This window comes from Cherax quadricarinatus, chromosome 32, assembly GCF_038502225.1.
Source record: "Cherax quadricarinatus isolate ZL_2023a chromosome 32, ASM3850222v1, whole genome shotgun sequence".
NCBI classification, from domain to species: Eukaryota; Metazoa; Arthropoda; class Malacostraca; order Decapoda; family Parastacidae; genus Cherax; species Cherax quadricarinatus.
This window is the reverse complement of record NC_091323.1, coordinates 35,926,065-35,947,700: the sequence shown is the minus strand read 5'-3', so window position 1 is coordinate 35,947,700 and position 21,636 is coordinate 35,926,065. Positions and strand designations below refer to the sequence as shown.

At 42.2% G+C, this 21,636-nt stretch overlaps 1 protein-coding gene across 1 annotated transcript; it reads right to left on the bottom strand.

The window, feature by feature from the left end:
- Window positions 1-81: 81 nt before the first annotated feature.
- On the bottom strand, window positions 82-21,343 carry LOC128690206 (thioredoxin domain-containing protein 6). Its single transcript, XM_053778768.2, has 11 exons — window positions 21,244-21,343; window positions 20,969-21,040; window positions 15,355-15,471; window positions 11,784-11,871; window positions 9,704-9,826; window positions 8,765-8,973; window positions 6,101-6,246; window positions 2,723-2,809; window positions 2,255-2,411; window positions 1,431-1,555; window positions 82-1,024 (listed from the first exon to the last, which is right to left on the bottom strand). Exons 1-11 carry the CDS (start codon window positions 21,304-21,306, stop codon window positions 817-819), a joined length of 1,395 nt encoding a protein of 464 aa, XP_053634743.2. The 5' UTR covers window positions 21,307-21,343; the 3' UTR covers window positions 82-816.
- Window positions 21,344-21,636: the final 293 nt, after the last annotated feature.

Sequence of the window (21,636 nt, the reverse complement as noted above, 5' to 3'; positions counted from 1 at the left end):
GGATTTTGTTTATTACTTCTTTCAATCAAGCATGTATGTACATCCTATATTTGCACATTAATTGTAAACGATTTCTCTCTTGAGTGTTCTGAATTTCTCAAGGCATGACTATATCGTGCTTGTGTCCAAGGGCTGGATCCAGGATGGGAGCCACGGAAAACTATGGCCAACGCCTGCACCATTGACCTTTTTATGTTTTTGCATCAAAATATAAAATCTATTTTTTTTTCAACAAGTCGGCCGTCTCCCACCGAGGCAGGGTGACCCAAAAAGAAAGAAAATCCCCAAAAAGAAAATACTTTCATCATCATTCAACACTTTCACCTCACTCACACATAATCACTGTTTTTTCAGAGGTGCTCAGAATACAACAGTTTAGAAGTATATACGTATAAAAATACAGCATATATCCCTATAAACTGCCAATATCTCAAACCCCTCCTTTAGAGTGCAGGCATTGTACTTCTCATTTCCAGGACTCAAGTCCGGTTATATAAAATAACCGGTTTCCTTGAATCCCTTCACTAAATATTACCCTGCTCACACTCCAACAGATCGTCAGGTCCCAAATACCATTCGTCTCCATTCACTCCTATCTAACACACTCGCACACGCCTGCTGGAAGTCCAAGCCCCTCGCTCACAAAACCATCATCACATATCTCTACCTAATAATTTGACAAATCATACTCAGTTGATACTATGATAAGTTAAAACTTTCCTTGTCTAAAAGTCTTGCTATAACAGGTAACTCTCTGTAATCTTTTAATTACTGCCTGCAGGATGGTTATGGGGTGCATAATGATGTTTAACTTGCTCACTCTCCATTAGTTTCTCTGTTCTGTTCAATCTGCATCTGTGTTTGGGGTTCATCTTCATGGTCATGAGCAACAAGGAGGTCCGGGAAGTAGAGCTCCACTTCAACCTGGGCACTGCTTGTGTCCTGGCTCAGGTGTAGGGGTGAAAATTCTGCAACACAGTCTTCTATCCCCTCCCCTGTCACAACCACTGCCAGCACCACTGACCTACACATGTAAGGAAAACAAACTATTATGCAAGTCTGCTAAGACATTATTAATAAAGGGTCATGTTATCTAATACAATAATTTGTTAGTACATATCAACATTACATACAACAGGATGGAGTTGTGTATGCATAAATTCCGACAAGAATGGTAAAATTGTGTTCATATTCTAATTGATTATTGAAAATTGTGATACTCCCTTTAGTTTACTAGTACAGGTTAATGACAAATTGTCATTCAGAAAATAGATAACTGGGAATTATAGCAGGGGTTATGAAAGTAATATTGCTTAGAACCATTTACCATACAAGACAAGCATGCCATAATATACTGGTATTGACATGATATAAGCCACTCTTGGAAAAATAACCAACACAATTGTGCCATACAGACTGATAGGACCTACCCAATGGCATTCGTGAGTTCTTGTGAGGCAGCAAGGCTGGGGATACTTTGAAGAGCTTCTTGTTGCAGTGTTGCTTGAGTGTGAGCCAGCACCCGCACACCACCTACACCCATCTTCTCTAACACCTAAATAAAATATAGAAATACTTTTTTACAAGTCGGCTGTCTCCCACCGAGGCAGGGCGACCCAAAAAGAAAGAAAAAATCCCCAAAAAGAAAATGCTTTCATCATCATTTAACACTTTCACCTCATTCACACATAATCACATAATCACTTGTTTTTGCAGAGGTGCTCAGAATACAACAGTTTAGAAGCATATACCTGAAATAATAGATCATTAACAGAACATAAGAACATTGTTCAGGGGTACAATATGGTGAGGTGGTTCACACCATGAGTCAAATCATGTTATGTTACCGATTTATAAATGCAAAACCCACACATAGGAGAGAGGAGCTTACGACTACATTTCAGTCCGACTTGAACCAGTTACAAAGTCACACACTGTGACTTTGTAAATGGTCCAGGTTTGACTAAAATGTCATCATAAGCTCCTCTCCCCTATGTGTGGACTATTTGTGTATTGTTCCAGTGATGGTATTGTGCCTTTTTATTCATTATTGATTTGCTGAAAGTGTCGTTGACTTCAGGCTACACTCTTCCATAAGTCTGCCAGCAACAGAAATATTATTTTTAAAATACCATACAGGACATAAATGTAGTAAGAAAAGTGATGCTTCCCTAGTCATTCATACAAAATTTGTAGTACAGTATTAAAAATATGGACTTAAGTTATATTACTGTACGGTGTTAGTTAACTCCACCTGGTGATGATCAGTGTCAGGCAGCAGTAGTAGCCTGGGCACAGAAGCATCTGGAGGTGGAGGGAAGAACCTGGCTGCCAGCCGCTCCTGGAGGGAACGTCCACGAGGAAGCCAGGCAGGCACTACATGATCCTCCTCCCCAAACTGTGCAACTAACCTATAGTATTTAAGTGAACATTCAAGTGACCACATTTATATTCATTTTGCACATCAGTACAGGACAAATGCATATCCCAACATTTAACAACACACAGGAAATAGAGGAGTTTGATAAGGTAAATCACAGCTTGTATAAAGGATCTATAGTATTCATTAAAATAACCATAAAAAGGAAAAATCTCATCTGGGATTTCAGTTATGAAGAAATAAGATGGAGCGTAAATGAATGGTCAACCAAGTACACCTCAATGTATAAATGAAATAATAAATTATCCAGGAAGACAAAGTATAAATGGGAATAACACTCACGACTCTGGCTGGTCACGGCAAGCTGTTTCCAGGTCCTGAGGTCCCAACACTTGGTACCAGGTGGTCACCACACAACCCTCCTCCACCCTGCAATACCAGCAGTTCTCATCTATCTTGTAACCTTTAAAATTAGGTGCTTCTTGCTAATCATATATATACAAGTGTGCAACACAAGTCCTTGCTTAGAATGTCTTGATGTTTTGAACTAGTACGTCTTACGCGTAGGGGTTTTTGACGTACTAGTACTCATAAATTCTAGCGACCTCAAATCTAGTGGGAGAAAGCTGGTAGGCCTTCATATGAAAGAATGGGTCTATGTGGTCAGTGTGCACAGTCTAAAAAAAATCCTGCAGCACACGGTGCATAATGAGAAAAAAAAAACTTTTTCCATTTTTTTTTAATAAATCAGCGACTTTGCAGTGTATTTTCGTATAGTATTTATTGGTGTATTCTAGTTTTCTTGGTCTCATTTTATAGAATGGAAGACATATTACTGAAATTGAGATGATTTTGACTGGTTTTACAATGAAAGGTGCCTTGAAATTGAGCTCAAAGTAGCAGAAATGTTCGATTTTTACCAAACTTCAAAAGTAAACAAATCGTGCCAAGCGTGCAATACACGTCAACTGGTGAGTCTAATATTCTTTCACAAGTGCACCAATAATATTTATACCATTTTTTACACTAATGCAATAGTCTGCATAACAGTAAATCTTATATTTTTTGTGAGAATAAAAATTCAAAGTGGAAAGCAAAAGAATATAAGAGGGGCCTTGAGACGTGACTAATGACTAGAGGAAATGTCATTTTAGTGCCAGGAATGTCTTTCTTGTTTATTCTGGACCCTATTCCGAAATTGGCATCTTTTGAAATTTGTGTGAAATTGGCAAAATTGCTAAATTCTGACCACTGTACTGGATAGTTGAATTTATAAATGGGTGGTTTCTTGCACCCATTCGATAGAAAAAATGGAGTTCTAGCGAAATATTCATGTTTTTTGTCGACTAGTACAGTGAAATTGGCCGAAAATGGGGCTCAAAGTGGGCAAAATCGCCGATCCGTAAACATCGCCGAGACCGCTAACTTTGCGAGAGCATAATTCCGTAAGTTTTCTATCAAATTTCAAACTTTTGGTGTCGTTATGATCGGGAAAAGATTCTCTATCTTTTCATAAGAGAAAATAATTTTTTTTTTTTTTAAATTTGGCCGACCCTGAGAACGAGTTTCGGAGAGGGCCTGTCGACCCTCAAAGGGTTAACAAATCGGCCGATTCCCACCAAGGCAGGGTGGCCTGAAAAAGAAAAACTTTCATCATCATTCAATCCATCACTGTCTTGCCAGAGGGGTGCTTTACACTACAGTTATAAAACTGCAACATTAACACCCCTCCTTCAGAGTGTAGACACTGTACTTCCAATCTCCAGGACTCAAGTCCGGCCTGCCAGTTTCCCTGAATCCCTTCATAAATGTTACTTTGCTCACACTCCAATAGCACGTCAAGTATTAAGAACCATTTGTCTCCATTCACTTGTATCAAATACGCTCATGCACGCTTGCTGGAAGTCCAAGCCCCTCGCACACAAAAACCTCCTTTACCCCCTCCCTCCAACCCTTCCTAAGCCGACCCCTACCCCGCCTTCCCTCCACTACAGATTTATACACTCTCAAAGTCATTATGTTTTGTTCCATTCTCTCTACGTGTCCAAACCACCTCAACAACCCCTCCTCAGCCCTCTGGATAATAGTTTTGGTAATCCCACACCTTCTCCTAATTCCCAAACTACGAATTCTCTGCATTATATTCACACCACACATTGCCCTCAGACATGACATCTCCACTGCCTCCAGCCTTCTCCTCGTTGCAACATTCCTCACCCATGCTTCGCACCCATACAAGAGTGTTGGTACAACTATACTCTCATACAATATAGAATTTGTTTACATAATTACCATATTGTAAGAGAAGTGAATGCTAGGGTCTTGGCAAGAGGTGTGGAGTTAAAAGATAAAGAATCAAACACAAAGTGGGAGTTGTCACAGTTGCTCTTTGCTGATGACATGGTGTTTTTGGGAGATTCTGAAGAGAAGTTGCAGAGGTTGGTGGATGAATTTGGTAGGGTATGTAAAAGAAGAAAATTAAAAGTGAATATAGGAAAGAGTAAGGTTATGAGGATAAAAAGATTAGGTGACAAAAGACTGGATATCAGATTGGAGGGAGAGAGTATGGAGGAGGTGAATGTATTCAGATATTTAGGAGTGGACGTGTCAGCAGATGGGTCTATGAAGGATGAGGTGAATCATAGAATTGATGAGGGGAAAAGGGTGAGTGGTGCACTTAGGAGTCTGTGGAGATAAAGAACTTTGTCCGTGGAAGCAAAAAGGCAAATGTATGAGAGTATAGCTGTACCAACACTTTTGTATGGGTGTGAAACATGGGTGATGAATGTTGCAATGAGGAGAGGGCTGGAGGCAGTGGAGATGTCATGTCTGAGGGCAATGTGTGGTGTGAATATAATGCAGAAAATTCGTAGTTCGGAAATTAGGAGAACGTGTCGGATTACCAAAACTATTATCCAGAGGGCTGAGGAGGGCTTATTGAGGTGGTTCGGACATGTAGAAAGAATGGAACAAAACAGAATGACTTTGAGAGTGTATAAATCTGTAGTGGAGGGAAGGTGGGGTAGGGGTCAGCCTAGGAAGGGTTGGAGGGAGGGGGGTAAAGGAGGTTTCTTGTGTGAGAGGCTTGGAATTCCAGCAAGCGTACATGAGCATATTTGATAGGAGACAAATGGTTTTTAATACTTGACGTGCTGTTGGAGTGTGAGCAAAGTAACATTTATGAAGGGATTCAGGGAAACCGGCAGGCCGGACTTGATTCCTGGAGATGGGAAGTAAAGTGTCTACACTCTGAAGGAGGGGTGTTAATCTTGCAGTTTTATAGCATTAGTGTAAAGCACCCCTCTGGCAAGACAGCAATGGAGTGTATGATGAAAGTTTTTCTTTTTCGGGCCACCCTGCCTTCATGAGAATCGGCCGATGTGTTAATAAAATAAATAAAAATTACTATATTTTCCGGAATATATGGTTCCTGATCACGTGCCACATAGAAGACGATGTTTCCAATCATTTGTAACGTAACATTAGTAAACAACTGCTAAAGCATAACCCAAAGCCTACCGTTGATCTTAATCATGAGCACATGAGGTGTAGGGTGATTTTATTGGACTTTCCATGAGAAAAAAGTGCACCTCATACACCAGAAAATACTGTATCCATCCTTTAATATCTGCCATAACCAGTGAGGCTAAGCTAGTTGTACGAGCCAGGTACTAAAAGTGACAAAGCATGGAATGAAAGTGTGTTGATCTCCAAACCTACTTGAGGAGAAGCATATAGAGTGGGCCATGACTGAGTTCTTCCTCCCAGTGCTGCAGGTCATCCTGGGTGTCCCTGTCACTGCTTCCCTCACCTGTCTCTTCTCCCGTACCTTCTTCATCTGAAGGCTGCTGACTCTCGTCTTCTTCCTCCAATTGCATCATCTAGAAAAAGTAAAGGACCTGGGTGGGCGAGGAACTAGGCACATTTGGTTGTAATAGAGCAGTAGCCTAAAACAAGAGTGATACAATTCTGAATGTCTTGCTAATCTGTTTTGGGAATTTCAGTGCTGAATAACCCATAGAGACTGAAAGCATATTATAAACATACGGTGGTACAGGTGCACGTCCCTTTATCCGAAACCCTTGGGGCCTGTATTGTTTCAGACGTGACTGATGCTCCACACTCCACGAAAAAACGTCGGTTTTCGGAACTTTTCAAATTTCAGAATTTTGGATAAAGGGATGTGGACCTGTAGAAACTGATGGAATCTCATAATCAAAATTGATCTTTGACAGCCGTATCGTACAATACGGTACTTGTGTGATAAAGGGCTTAGAAAAGTAGAGAATTCCTGGCCAAAACCAATTTTTTTTATACTGTCTGCTGTTAACTTTTTATACTGCCTGCTGTTAACTTTTAAATGAAATTATTTAGAACATACAATAAACCCTCCATACCACGAACTTTGGAAATACGGAACAAAATTTGTCGGGACAGTCAATTCGGAAACGGTGGACAAAGTCCATTAATTACAAAATTTGTAAAGTAAAAGGACACAAGTGCAACTAGTGTGACATTTTATTGTGGCAACGTTTCGCTCTCCAGGAGCTTTATCAAGCCATTACAAACAATACATGGACACAGAGGGTATATAAAGGCTCAGAGTGAGGTGCAATACTAGTGAGGTACCATATAGATGTTCACTAGTGGTAGTAGTAGTGACAAAAGTAGTAGTAGTAATACAATATGGTAGGGCAATTAATTTGTACGCTGTATAGCCCTTGTGGCTTAGCGCTTCTTTTTGATTATAATAATAATTAATTCGTACATGAGTAAAAGGATATAAAAGCTATTACTTGGGTAACATAAAAATTTTTTATGTTACCCAAGTAATAGCTTTTATATCCTTTTACTCATGTACGAATTAATTGCTCTGCTGCTGCTGCTGCTGCTGCTGCTGCTGCTGCTGCTGCTGCTGCTGCTGCTGCTGCTGCTGCTGCTGCTGCTGCTGCTGCTGCTGCTGCTGCTGCTGCTGCTGCTGCTGCTGCTGCTGCTGCTGCTGCTGCTGCTGCTGCTGCTGCTGCTGCTGCTGCTGCTGCTGCTGCTGCTGCTGCTGCTGCTGCTGCTGCTGCTGCTGCTGCTGCTGCTGCTGCTGCTGCTGCTGCTGCTGCTGCTGCTGCTGCTGCTGCTGCTGCTGCTGCTGCTGCTGCTGCTGCTGCTGCTGCTGCTGCTGCTGCTGCTGCTGCTGCTGCTGCTGCTGCTGCTGCTGCTGCTGCTGCTGCTGCTGCTGCTGCTGCTGCTGCTGCTGCTGCTGCTGCTGCTGCTGCTGCTGCTGCTGCTGCTGCTGCTGCTGCTGCTGCTGCTGCTGCTGCTGCTGCTGCTGCTGCTGCTGCTGCTGCTGCTGCTGCTGCTGCTGCTGCTGCTGCTGCTGCTGCTGCTGCTGCTGCTGCTGCTGCTGCTGCTGCTGCTGCTGCTGCTGCTGCTGCTGCTGCTGCTGCTGCTGCTGCTGCTGCTGCTGCTGCTGCTGCTGCTGCTGCTGCTGCTGCTGCTGCTGCTGCTGCTGCTGCTGCTGCTGCTGCTGCTGCTGCTGCTGCTGCTGCTGCTGCTGCTGCTGCTGCTGCTGCTGCTGCTGCTGCTGCTGCTGCTGCTGCTGCTTCTTCTTCTTCTTCTTCTTCTTCTTCTTCTTCGCTTCTTCTTCTTCTTCTTTGCTTCTTCTTCTTCTTCTTTGCTTCTTCTTCTTCTTCTTCTTCTTCTTCTTCTTCTTTGCTTCTTCTTCTTCTTCTTCTTCTTTGCTGCTTCTTCTTCTTCTTCTTCTTTGCTTCTTCTTCTGCTTTGCTTCTTCTTCTTCTTCTTCTTCTTATACTAATACTAATAATACTAATACTACTAATACTAGTGAACATCTATATGGTACCTCACTAGTATTGCACCTCACTCTGAGCCTTTATATACCCTCTGTGTCCATGTATTGTTTGTAATGGCTTGATAAAGCTCCTGGAGAGTGAAACGTTGCCACAATAAAATGTCACACTAGTTGCACTTGTGTCCTTTTACTTTACATATTGTCGGTAATTCTACCAACTTTATTACAATTACAAAATTGTCCATTATTGTTAGTCATGGCAAAAAATTCTCTATCAACCACATTTGCCATTCAACTTTTTGTCAAGCCTCACCTGCAGAAATTAAAATTTAAAGAAACCATAGACTAAAAATAAATTTTCAGTCCAATACTTTTCTTCTAATGCAGTACTACTTTTTCAACATAAATTCAATATTGTACCATACTTCTCTGAATGCTGTACCTATAAAGTTTTTACTGTTTGCATGTATAAAGATGATAATTAAGCTAGTGTTGACAATAACCAATAGAGGCGAACTTCTATCAAAATTGTTATGGCTAACCTGCTCTACAGGACGTATTACAAGACAGACACAAGTCACCTTGGTAGTGTTGGGGTCATCTACAGCGGAGTCTTTATCAGTTTTCCCATCCTCGCCACCTTCCTCTTCACCACTTTCATTTGCATTGACCCCATCATCTTCCCCCTCCTCTTTCTCCTGCTCCTCCTCCTCAGGTTCTGGGGGAAAGAGGAAGTCATGGAGCTCCTCTCGGGTGAGTTCTTCTTGTATGTGCCCAGCAATTTCAAAACCTGTGAGGTGGAGATATTAAGTGTTGCAGCTGAACCATACTGGTTGATACTACTACTGTTTGAGTTGAGTTTTTTGATGAATTAAAGATGACTCGGCACTGCACCGTATGACCCCTAGATGGGAAGTGCCTTATTCTAGTAAAGGTTTTTTGATCCAAGAAATTGGAGCTATCCTCTTGAATCAACCAGATTGCTTCTCATTACCTTGATGCTGTGTAAGCCCTGCAGATTTTAGTGTTTTCACATAATGAGTTGTACAGCCCGTGTGGTTTTGGTGCAGTATTGTGAATACGTATTGTATTACATACAATACGTATTAATTAAAAATAACAAACTTATAAGAGGGTGTCATGATCTAATAAAAAGAACAGTGAACTGTATACTGTACATTGTATTCCCCTAAGGGAGGATCTTTGATGCCAATGAGGAGGGGAGGCTCTTGATCTAAGGAATTAAACCTGTGTTCCCCTTTCTCGGATCGAACCTGAATGCCTCTCATTTCCTCAGGTGCTGTTTGACCCCAATGAGTTTAGCTCTCCCCAGCAAATCATTATGCATGTGCATTGTGCTGTGGAAGACGCTCGTAACTGGATCAAGTTAAGCATTACTCAGTTTCTCCAGTAACAATGTCATTGACCACATGGATGTAATCTTTGCTAGAGAAACCTTGACAGACCAATAATGCATTCTTTCCCCAGTTATAGGCTATGATGGAATATTTTCGCCTCACCTGCAGCTACTACGTTAGAGAGGAAAGTCTCAGCCTTGTCCTGGGAGATAATGTGAGGTAAGATGAAGAGTACACCTTGCTGTAATACTGGCTCCTCAGCTTCAGAATTCTCCTCGCTGTCGTCTGATGTCACGGACATTTATTGTTGCACAGTTCAGTTTGTTGTGTTGGCACAAAGTGAGGAGGCATAATGTGAAGATGGCCTCATAGTTGGGATGGAAAGAGTCACATCAGAAGGAAGAAGCATTTATGGGGAGTTGGAATTCTATTATGGAGGGTTAGTAAGGTACGTATTAGTTACATCACTGATGATTAAAATACTTGTAATATACCACACACATGTGCACAGGTCCACACAATTACTGGCCAACTCCAATTATGCTTAACCTGACTGAGGATGTTGAGGTATTAAACAAGTCACTAATAAAGATCCGTAATGTATTACTGAAAATAAAAAACTACAATACCAGAACACTGGAAAACTGCTTATACAGTACCGATTAACTCAGCACTTGTTGAATCATTGACAACAATGGTGATTTGAGCTAGAGAAAAACTTGCAGTTTTTAATTTGTGGAAAATAGTACTATAATTTTGAAAATGGTTTTCAATTTGTAGGAAATAGTATTCTGATAACTGCATATTAGTCATGCTAAACACACGATCACCTTATGGAGGAGTAAACAGCACACTAGGAATTATAAGGTTGTGCTGCCAGTCCCAATATTTTTTCATCAATTGTACCGTTCATCAGAGAGACAGCCACCTACATTTTTATGCCCTCCTATCCTATGACCTGATTACTTTCCTCTTCCCTATGAAAGTCCTGCCTTTAATGTAAAATTCTCACAGTATTTTTTAACAAGACTGATTTATTGCCTTTTGTATTTACCACCTTATTTCGTTACCTCTAGTCTCTGTGCTCCTCCTCTCTCACTGAGCGCTGATTAACCCACTCATCTGTGCCACACTATTTCTTGAGCATGTGTACTACACTTCGGAGCTCATGTGCCACACCACCACCATTCACATAACATGTATGCTGCACTACTGCTTTCTTATATACATCTTTGCCAACTGCCTGATAGTATATATGTACATCTGCATCACACTACGTGCACATCTTTGCAGTGGAAATAAATGGTATAAAATACCGACACAATGGAAATATAAACACATATGCAGTATAATGTGATCCTTTACTGACAACGTTTCATCCATACAGTGGGCTTTTTCAAGTCACAAGCAGATCTACCTAGGGTGGAAGGTACATGAGTATTTATAGTCAGGTTCAGAATGTTGGGTCAGGTGGAGAATGCTGCATCTGATGATCTACCGCGTGGGGTTATAGAGTCTAAAATCTCTTCCAAGCTACCCTAGATTTTAGACTCTATAACCCCACTTGGTAGATCATCACATGCAGCATTCTCCACCTGACCCACCATTCTCAACCTGACTATAAATCCTTGCATACCTTCCACCCCAGGTAGATCTGTTTGTGATTTGAAAAAGCCCACTGTGTGGGCAAAACGTTGTCAATAAAGGATCACATTATACTGCATATGTGTTTATATTTCCATCGCACATCTTTGCCACACCACCACACACACACATCTTTGCCACACCACATGCACATCTTTGCCACACCACATGCACATCTTTGCCACACCACCTCACATACACATCTTTCCCACCTCACCTCACATGCACATCTTTGCTATACCACCTCACATACACATCTTTGCCACACCGCCTTTCATACACATCTTTGCCACAACACCACATGCACATCTTTGCCACACCACCTCACATACACATCTTTGCTACAACACCTCACATGCACATCTTTGCCACACCACCTCATATACACATCTTTGCCTCACCACCTCATATACACATCTTTGCCACACCACCTCACATACACATCTTTGCCACAACACCTCACATGCACATCTTTGCCACACCACCTCACATACACATCTTTGCCACACCACCTCACATACACATCTTTGCCACACCACCTCACATACACATCTTTGCCACACCACCTCACATACACATCTTTGCCACAATACCTCACCCAAATTGTGTAGTTCACCCTCCACATCATCAAGGTCCTCATCAGGTTCAAGAACTTCCTCCGGCTTCACCAGGGAGTCCAGCAACACCTGGAGGAGGCAGCCTTTTACTCGTATATTGAAAATGGTTTATAACATCGACGAGATGAAGAGTATGAAACGTGCAGCAATTAGAGATAAGAGAGCTGGGTATGTTTATTGTCGATTGAAACATTTCTCCTACATAGAGGGCTTCTATCCGTTAAATGCAGAGGCAACAAGCGTGTAGCAAGGTAAAGATATAATCAGTCTGTTCCAGACTGTGGAGCTGAACACTTTTCCAGGTTCAAGGTTGATGACCTGATTACATGCTACTTCGCAACTACGTTTGTTGCCTCTGTATTTGACTGAAGAAGTCTACTGTGTAGGCGAAATGTTTCACTTAGCAAAGATACATGTGCCTTACTCTGCAGCCTGTTACTCTCATAAATTTACTCGCCCCAAATTACAGTAGTGACTCAAGGAATCGTAATAACACGATTGCAAACAAACCATACCACGGTTAGGGTATGAACTCGTGGCAAGTAAGTCGTAAAACTCTAGGCCAGCTGGCTACAATAATTATAATTCATCCAACTAGGTATATTTATACACCATATAGAGGTTAGCACAGGCCCCACTGGCCCAGTGGCTTACGCGCTGGCCTGGAGTTTTATGACTCGCCACTAGTTCAATCCCCACCCATGGTATGGTTTACCATAGTGTATTTTGAAAATCTATCAAAATACTGCACTTGCTACATTGATGCTAAACGGCAATTCATTCCACTCATCTACAGCTGCATTCCAAACCAATGCTTGCATAGAATCTCTGAGGTCCTAAAATATGTCAGGTTTAAGAGGCCTCAATAATTTGATTCAAAATGTATGATAGCAAAGCATGAGGGTCAACAAAGAATTGTGAGGCTCCTATATTATGAGGGCTTTTGATCTGATCACAGTGGTATATTACAGATCATTTTGGAGAAATACCCTGACTTTGCTGGCTGTAAATAATACATTACCGCGCGCGCACGTTTGTGTGTGTGTGTGTGTGTGTGTGTGTGTGTGTGTGTGTGTGTGTGTGTGTGTGTGTGTGTGTGTGTGTGTGCGTGCGTGCGTGCGTGTGTGTGTGTACTCACCTAATTGTGGTTGCAGGGGTCGAAACTCAGCTCCTGGCCCCGCCTCTTCACTGATCGCTACTAGGTCCTCTCCCTCTCTGCTTCCTGAGCTTTGTCATACCTCTTCTTAAAACTATGTATGGTTCCTGCCTCCACTACTTCACTTGCTAGGCTATTCCACTTCCTGACGACTCTATGACTGAAGAAATACTTTCTAACGTCCCTGTGACTCGTCTGAGTCTTCAGCTTCCAGTTGTGACCCCTTGTTTCTGTGTCCCCTCTCTGGAACATCCTATCTCTGTCCACCCTGTCTATTCCCTGCAGTATCTTGTATGTTGTTATCATGTCTCCCCTGACCCTTCTGTCCTCCAGTGTCGTCAGTCCGATTTCCCTCAACTTTTCCTCGTACGACATTCCCCTGAGCTCTGTGTGTGTGTGTACTCACCTATTTGTGGTTGCAGGGGTCGAGTCACAGCTCCTGGCCCATCCCTCATGTGTGTGTGTGTGTGTGTGTGTGTGTGTGTGCATGCGTGCGTGCGTGCGTGCGTGTGTGTGTGTGTGTACTCACTTATTTGTGGTTGCAGGGGTCGAGTCATAGCTCCTGGCCCCACCTCTTCGCAGATTGCTACTAGGCCCTCTCTCCCTGCCCCATGAGCTTTATCATACCTCATCTTAAAACTATGTATGGTTCCCGCCTCCACTACGTCACTTTCTAGGCTATTCCACGGCCTGACTACTCTATGACTGAAGAAATACTTCCTAACATCCTTTTGATTCATCTGAGTCTTTAACTTCCAATTGTGACCTCTTGTGTCTGTGTCCCTTCTCTGGAACATCCCGTCTTTGTCCACCTTGTCTTTTCAGTGCAGTATTTTATATGTCGTTATCATGTCTCCCCTGACCCTTCTGTCCTCCAGTGTCGTCAGGCCGATTTCCCTCAACCTTTCTTCGTAGGACAATCCCCGTAGCTCTGGGACTAGTCTTGTTGCAAACCTTTGCACTTTCTCTAATTTCTTGACGTGCTTGACTAGGTGTGGATTCCAAACTGGTGCTGCATACTCCAGTATGGGCCTGACGTAAATGGTATACAGAGTTTTGAACGAATCCTTACTGAGGTATCGGAGCGCTATCTGTAGGTTTGCCAGGCGCCCGTATGCTGCAGCAGTTATCTGATTGATGTGCGCCTCAGGAGATATGCTCGGTGTTATACTCACCCCCAGATCTTTTTCCTTGAGTGAGGTTTGCAGTCTTTGGCCATCTAAACTATATTGTATCTGCGGTCTTCTTTGCCCTTCCCCAATTTTCATGACTGCATTTGGCAGGGTTAAACTCAAGGAGCCAGTTGCTGGACCAGGCTTGTAGCCTGTCCAGGTCTCTTTGTAGTCCTGCCTGATCCTCATCCGATTTGATTCTTCTCATTAACTTCACATCATCTGCAAACAAGGACACTTCTGAGTCTATCCCTTCTGTTATGTCGTTCACATATACCAAGAACAGCACAGGTCCTAGGACTGACCCCTGTGGAACCCCGCTTGTCACAGGCGCCCACTCTGACACCTCGTCATGTACCATGACTCGTTGTTGCCTCCCTGTCAGGTATTCTATGATCCATTGCAGTGCCTTTCCTGTTATGTGTGCCTGATCCTCTAGGTTTTGCAGTAACCTCTTGTGAGGAACTGTGTCGAAGGCCTTGCAGTCCAAAAAAATGCAGTCGATCCACCCCTCTCTCTCTTGTCTTACTTCTGTCACCTTGTCATAAAACTCTAGTAGGTTTGTGACACAGGATTTTCCTTCCCTGAAACCGTGCTGGTGTGTGTGTGTGTGTGTGTGTGTGTGTGTGTGTGTGTGTGTGTGTGTGTGTGTGTGTGTGTGTGTGTGTGTGTGAGTGTGTGTGTGTGTGACTCAACAATCAATATTTGCACCAATAACTCATTACAGTTGTGACCGGGTGTGGAAGTGTGAATTGCTCATTACTCTATAATTTGTTCATGATTGTAGCCATGTATAAACGTAAGTAACCATTCTTACAGGATTCATTACCTTTGTAACTTGTGAGTTCATTACCTTTGTACCTAGTTCAGCTATCAAAACTTTGGGGGCCCAGTCCCTGGACCCATTACGTACCTCTGTAATCTGTAAATACCTTTGTAACTTGTCATGATTGTGACCAGACCTACCTGGAGTTCATTGCCTTTGCAAATTGTGAGTTTATTACCTCTGTAACTTGCTCAGCTATCAAAACTTTGAGGCCCAGTCCCTGGACCCATTATGTACCTCTAATCTTTTGACTACCGCCCACAGGATGGGTATGGGGTGCATAATAAAGATATTAAACTACTAACTTCCCTTGAATCAAACCTAACTGCCTTCCATTCCCCAAGCGCTGTTTAACCCTTCCACATGACTAATAATAAGACAGAAGGAATTAGGCTCACCACCTGCCTGTCACCACGACCCTTCAAGGCAGCCACCTCCACCTTTAGCAGTCTCCTGATGGTGCTCAGCAGCTGAGGTCCGTCAGCACCGTGGATCACGCTCATGGGCTTGCCAGACTGCAAAAAAAGCACGTCAAGCAGATGAGAGCTGTATATTGCAAAACATTTTTGTTGTAACTTGATTAGCTAGAAAAAATGTTGGGGCGCAGTTCCTAGACCCATTGTGCCTTTGTAATCTATGATGCCACCCACAAAATGGATATGGTATGACTATCACTCTCAAGATAGGTATGGTGTGACTGTCACTCACAAGATAGGTATGGTGTGACTATCACCAACAAGATGGGTATGGTGTGACTACCACCAAGATGGGTATGGTGTGACTATCACCCACAAGATGGGTATGGTGTGACTATCACCAAGATGGGTATGGTGTGACTACCACCCACAAGATGGGTATGGTGTGACTATCACCCACAAGATGGGTATGGTGTGACTATCACCCACAAGATGGATATGGTGTGACTATCACCCACAAGATGGGTATGGTGTGACTATCACCCACAGGATAATAATAATAATAATCTTTATTTACTACAAGTACATGTACATGGTATACAGTCCTAGCTGACAACAATGACATACTACTACATAGAAAGCAAATTAGGTCAGTGTCCCAGGATGCGACCCACACCAGTCGACTAACACCCAGGTACCCATTTTACTGATGGGGAACATAGACAACAGGTGGAAAGAAACACGCCCAATGTTTCTACTCTGGCTTGGCTTAGCGCTTCTTTTTGATTATAATAATAATAATTCTACTCTGGCTGGGAATCGAACCCAGGCCCTCGCCGTGTGAAGCGAGAGCGTTAACCACCAGGCGACTATCACCCACAGGATAGGGTGATAGTCACACCATACTTATGGTGTGACTAATAAAAACTAAAACCCAGCAACAAATTTTACTCATTGTTTCTTATCCGCTGAAGAAGTTCTCAGATTGAGGTCGAAATATACAGAATCTTCTTCATGTTGAATTTGATCTCTGCTGGAATATAACTCTTGATTTGTCACATATCCTAGAAAGTTTTATCACAGTGGTGGAACAATAGACTAGAAGAATCTAAAATAATAAATTTCATAATTCCTTAGAGTTTTCAGGTAAACTGCTCCATGAAAATGGTGACTCTTGATCCAGGGAATTGGACGTATCCTCCAATACCAATATAAGTCAATTACTTTGCGATACTTAAAATTGTGAAGCCGATCAAAAGATCTTTAAAGTAATTTCGTGGGAATCAATTTCGGACATGGTCTGTAAAACTGAACAGAGATCGCCTGCATACGTCAACTGATCTATGAACTTTTACCCAGTAATAGTTGACCAGAGTTTGAAATTTGAAGCTGATTAGAAAAGGCGTTGTAAAGTTATAGACGACAACCTTAGATGGTATGAGAAAAACTGTAGCTAACAGATGGACGGCTCTGGCATCAATCAGTGCAGTATTTATGGGTTCAATTAGCAAATTTAAAAGCACTATAAAAATGCGTTTTTTTTCAATATTTTTTTTATTTTTTACTTGCAATTGTGTTTGCCCACACACAAACTAAACTCAACGCGTAGCATCTTGGTCTTAAGATGCATCAGATATTACATACTGAAGCCATTCAGAAGTGGTAGACTCTAATAATTTGATAGTTATCATACAGATAAACTGTCTACAGATTACCACATACAAATACTTACACTTCCAGTGATAACCTTAGAAACATGATAACTGACTCAGAGTTGAATAAACACCACCTGATACAGGAGACCTCGACATAAGCCTCATCCAAGCAGATGACCCTCCAGTAACTGATTTCACAAACACTATGAACAATTTCTTGCTTCTACCTTCTATAACTAGGCCAACTAGAATCTGAGACAAGTGCCTCATTACTTGACTATATCTGGAAGAATACTATATCTTCACTACAAGTAGGTATAATAACAGACACTACAGACCACTACCCCACTTTTCTCATAACCAACTTATATAAATTGCTTCAAAACACGAGTAAGATCTCTTTTCGCCTACATGACGAGTCATTAGTAATAATTTAATATTAGCACTAGATGACATTGACAGAGAGAGCTAGCAGACACTCGTAAGTCGATGAAGGTGTCAAAACTTTTTTACATAAAAACCAAAACCTCTGTAACACGCATTGTCCGATCAAAACGAAGCAGATCACAGTAAAGAGACTAAGTAGCCCGTGGCTAACTAATAATATTCTCAAATCCATTGATAATAAACACCAATATGATAAACAGTTCATATTAGGCCTGATAACTGAAGAACGAATTAAACGATACACGTCAATACTCACTAATCTTATACGGAAATCGAAACAAATGTATTATGCTAATAGGGTTACCAAAATAAAAGGTGATATGAAAAAGACCTAGAAAACCCTCTCTGAAATTTTGGACTCTAGAAAATTGTCTAGAAACAGAGATAAACCTAACTAAACCAGATGAATCTCACATCCAGCCTTCTACTATAGGATCAAAGCTAGTTAGCAAAATTCCAAGCTTAAATACTCAGCTGAAAGACTACCTCACCTGTGAAAATTTTTTACAGAATTTTCCTATATGTAGAACATATAAATGAATATAATAATTGCGTATTAAAATGTGATGCTCTTTGGACTCTTTCGAGAAATTTCGAGTGGGTGGGGGGAGGTGAAGCAGCTGCTGAGTGACGCTGAAGGGAGACACCATAATGAATTTAATGTGTGGACGCTGGTCTGAGTTGTGCAAAGTAGTCAGGCGTTCTTGAAGGTTATTTGGTGTATATCGACCGCAGTCCGCAGTTCAGAAATTGCTGACACGTTCCTGCTGAAGAATTGGGATAAATAGTATGGAAAACCCTTACAATTCGGCAACAAGACGGAAAAATAGAAGACTCCAATCCTTCCCAGCAATACATTTAGGAAAATTTTGTAAAAAAAATTTCCACTGGTAACTTATGTAAGAAATTTTCATACTACCCAAATACTCTATATTTCGAGCCAACAAATTCTACTGAAGTCTCACTCATCATTAAATCATTAAAAACCAGGCAGGAGACCTCATTAACTTGCCACCATTTATGTATAAAAAAGCATCTCATGTACTGTCACCCATTACTGCAACACTGTTTAACAAATCTGTTAAGTAAGTTTATTTAGGTTAACACAAATACAGTTACATAGATTATCATACATTGCAGCATATACACAAATAACCCGCACATAAAAGAGAGAAGCTTACGACGACGTTTCGGACCGACTTGGACCATTGACAAAGTCACACTGCATATGTGTAAAGAACCTGGGATAACCCAAAAACGTCAGTGATTTATTTTCATTGGAGTCCTTTATTTATTTCCATTGGGGTCCTTTTTTTATTTCCGTTGGGGGTCCTCAACCTTCCCATCCATACTCAAGACAGCAAGTGTTACCCCGATACTCAAAGTAGTGGATCCAACTGAACTGAACAACTATAGACCTATATCAAACAATACACAAATTACTTTAATCCTACCTTATATCCCATAACATACTTAACGCCTGCCAGTTTGCGTTTAGACCGAAAAAAGTACGAATGATGGTATTATACAAATGCTCGAATTACTATATACAGCCCTCGAAAAAAAAATTAATATCCTCTGGGGCTCTTCATAGACCTACGGAAAGCATTTGATACACTGGACCAGTCTCTTGCATCTAAAATTAGACCATTACGGCATCAGAGGACAGTCCCTCGATTACCCAAAATCGCTTTAGTATAATTGAAAGAAATTTGAAGAAAAAATTAGGAAACCACTTAAAGGTAATCTTTCAGGGATACCTAACTACCACTCACAGCATGAGCATGGGTTGACCACTCACAACACTAGCATGGGTTGACCACTCACAACACTAGCATGAGTTGACCACTCACAACACTAGCATGGGTTGACCACTCACAACATTATCATGGGTTGACCACTCACATTATCATGGGTTGACCACTCACAACATGAGCATGGGTTGACCACTCACAACACTAGCATGGGTTGACCACTCACAACACTAGCATGGGTTGACCACTCACAGCATGAACATGGGTTCACCACTCACAACACTAGCATGGGTTGACCACTCACAACACTAGCATGGGTTGACCACTCACAGCATGAGCATGGGTTGACCACTCACAACACTAGCATGGGTTGACCACTCATAACACTAGCATGGGTTGACCACTCACAACACTAGCATGGGTTGACCACTCACAACACTAGCATGGGTTGACCACTCACAGCATGAACATGGGTTGACCACTCACACCATTAGCATGGGTTGATCACTCACAACATGAGCATGGGTTGACCACTCACAGCATGAACATGGATTGACCACTCACAACATTAGCATCGGTTGACCACTCACAGCATGAACATGGGTTGACCACTCACATTAGCATGGGTTGACCACTCACATTAGCATGGGTTGACCACTCACAACATGAGCATGGGTTGACCACTCACAACATTAGCATGGGTTGACCACTCACAACATGAGCATGGGTTGACCACTCACAACATTAGCATGGGTTGACCACTCACAACATTAGCATCGGTTGACCACTCACAGCATGAACATGGGTTGACCACTCACAACATTAGCATGGGTTGACCACTCACAACATGAGCATGGGTTGACCACTCACAACATGAGCATGGGTTGACCACTCACAACATTAGCATGGGTTGACCACTCACAACATTAGCATCGGTTGACCACTCACAGCATGAACATGGGTTGACCACTCACAACATGAGCATGGGTTGACCACTCACAACATGAGCATGGGTTGACCACTCACATTAGCATGGGTTGACCACTCACAACATTAGCATCGGTTGACCACTCACAGCATGAACATGGGTTGACCACTCACAACATTAGCATGGGTTGACCACTCACAGCGTGAGCATGAGTTGACTACTCACAACATGAGCGTGGGTTGACCACTCACATGAGCATGGGTTGACCACTCACAGCGTGAGCATGAGTTGACTACTCACAGCATGAGCATGGGTTGACCACTCACAGCGTGAGCATGGGTTGACCACTCACAGCGTGAGCATGAGTTGACTACTCACAACATGAGCATGGGTTGACCACTCACATGAGCATGGGTTGACCACTCACAGCGTGAGCATGAGTTGACTACTCACAACATGAGCATGGGTTGACCACTCACAACATGAGCATGGGTTGACCACTCACAACATGAGCATGGGTTGACCACTCATAGCATGAGCATGAGTTGACCACTCACAACACGAGCATGAGTTGACCACTCACAACATGAGCATGGGTTGACCACTCACAACATGAGCATGGGTTGACCACTCACAACATGAGCATGAGTTGACCACTCACAACATGAGTATGAGTTGACCACTCACAACACGAGCATGAGTTGACCACTCACAACATGAGCATGGGTTGACCACTCACAGCGTGAGCATGGGTTGACTACCACTCACAGTATGAGCATGGGTTGCATAAGAAAATATAGAATGTAACTCACCCCGAGGAAAAGCCAAGTAGGTTCAGCCTTGCCCTTGAAGTTAGTTAGTGCTTGGATAGCATCAGCTCTCGCCTATGTGAAACACAACCCACATTAGTGTGCTAAAAAGAGAGATCACATGAATAGGATAGCCTAACCAATAAAGGCACAGGAATACAGTAACTTTAAAGTTAATATGCATGAATGAAGTGAAAAAGAATTCAGGTACGTTATTAGTGCATTATATGTTGTTATTGGGATGATTATTTGTATTTGTGAGAGGGAAATATACTGACCAAAGCGAGAGTGAGATATTCGTCTCCCAGTTCCAGTTTGATGCGTCGAAGATGACCAGTCATGCTGGAACAGGGGCCACACCACTCACTGTACACGTCCACCACTGTTGTAGGTACAGGTACACATGCATCACTTTTACAGATACAGTTACACAAATTATCATACACAGTAACATATGTGTAAGTTATCCAGTATAACAAAAAAGTCAAAGTAACTTGTTTCCATTGGTTATTCATCACTTTTGTAACACTACATAGCCCTTCCATCACCGTTGTAACACAACACAACCTCTTCATCACAGATGTAACGCAACACAACCTCTCCATCACCATTGTAACATTATACAACCTCTTCATCACAGATGTAACGCAACACCTCTCCATCACAGTTGT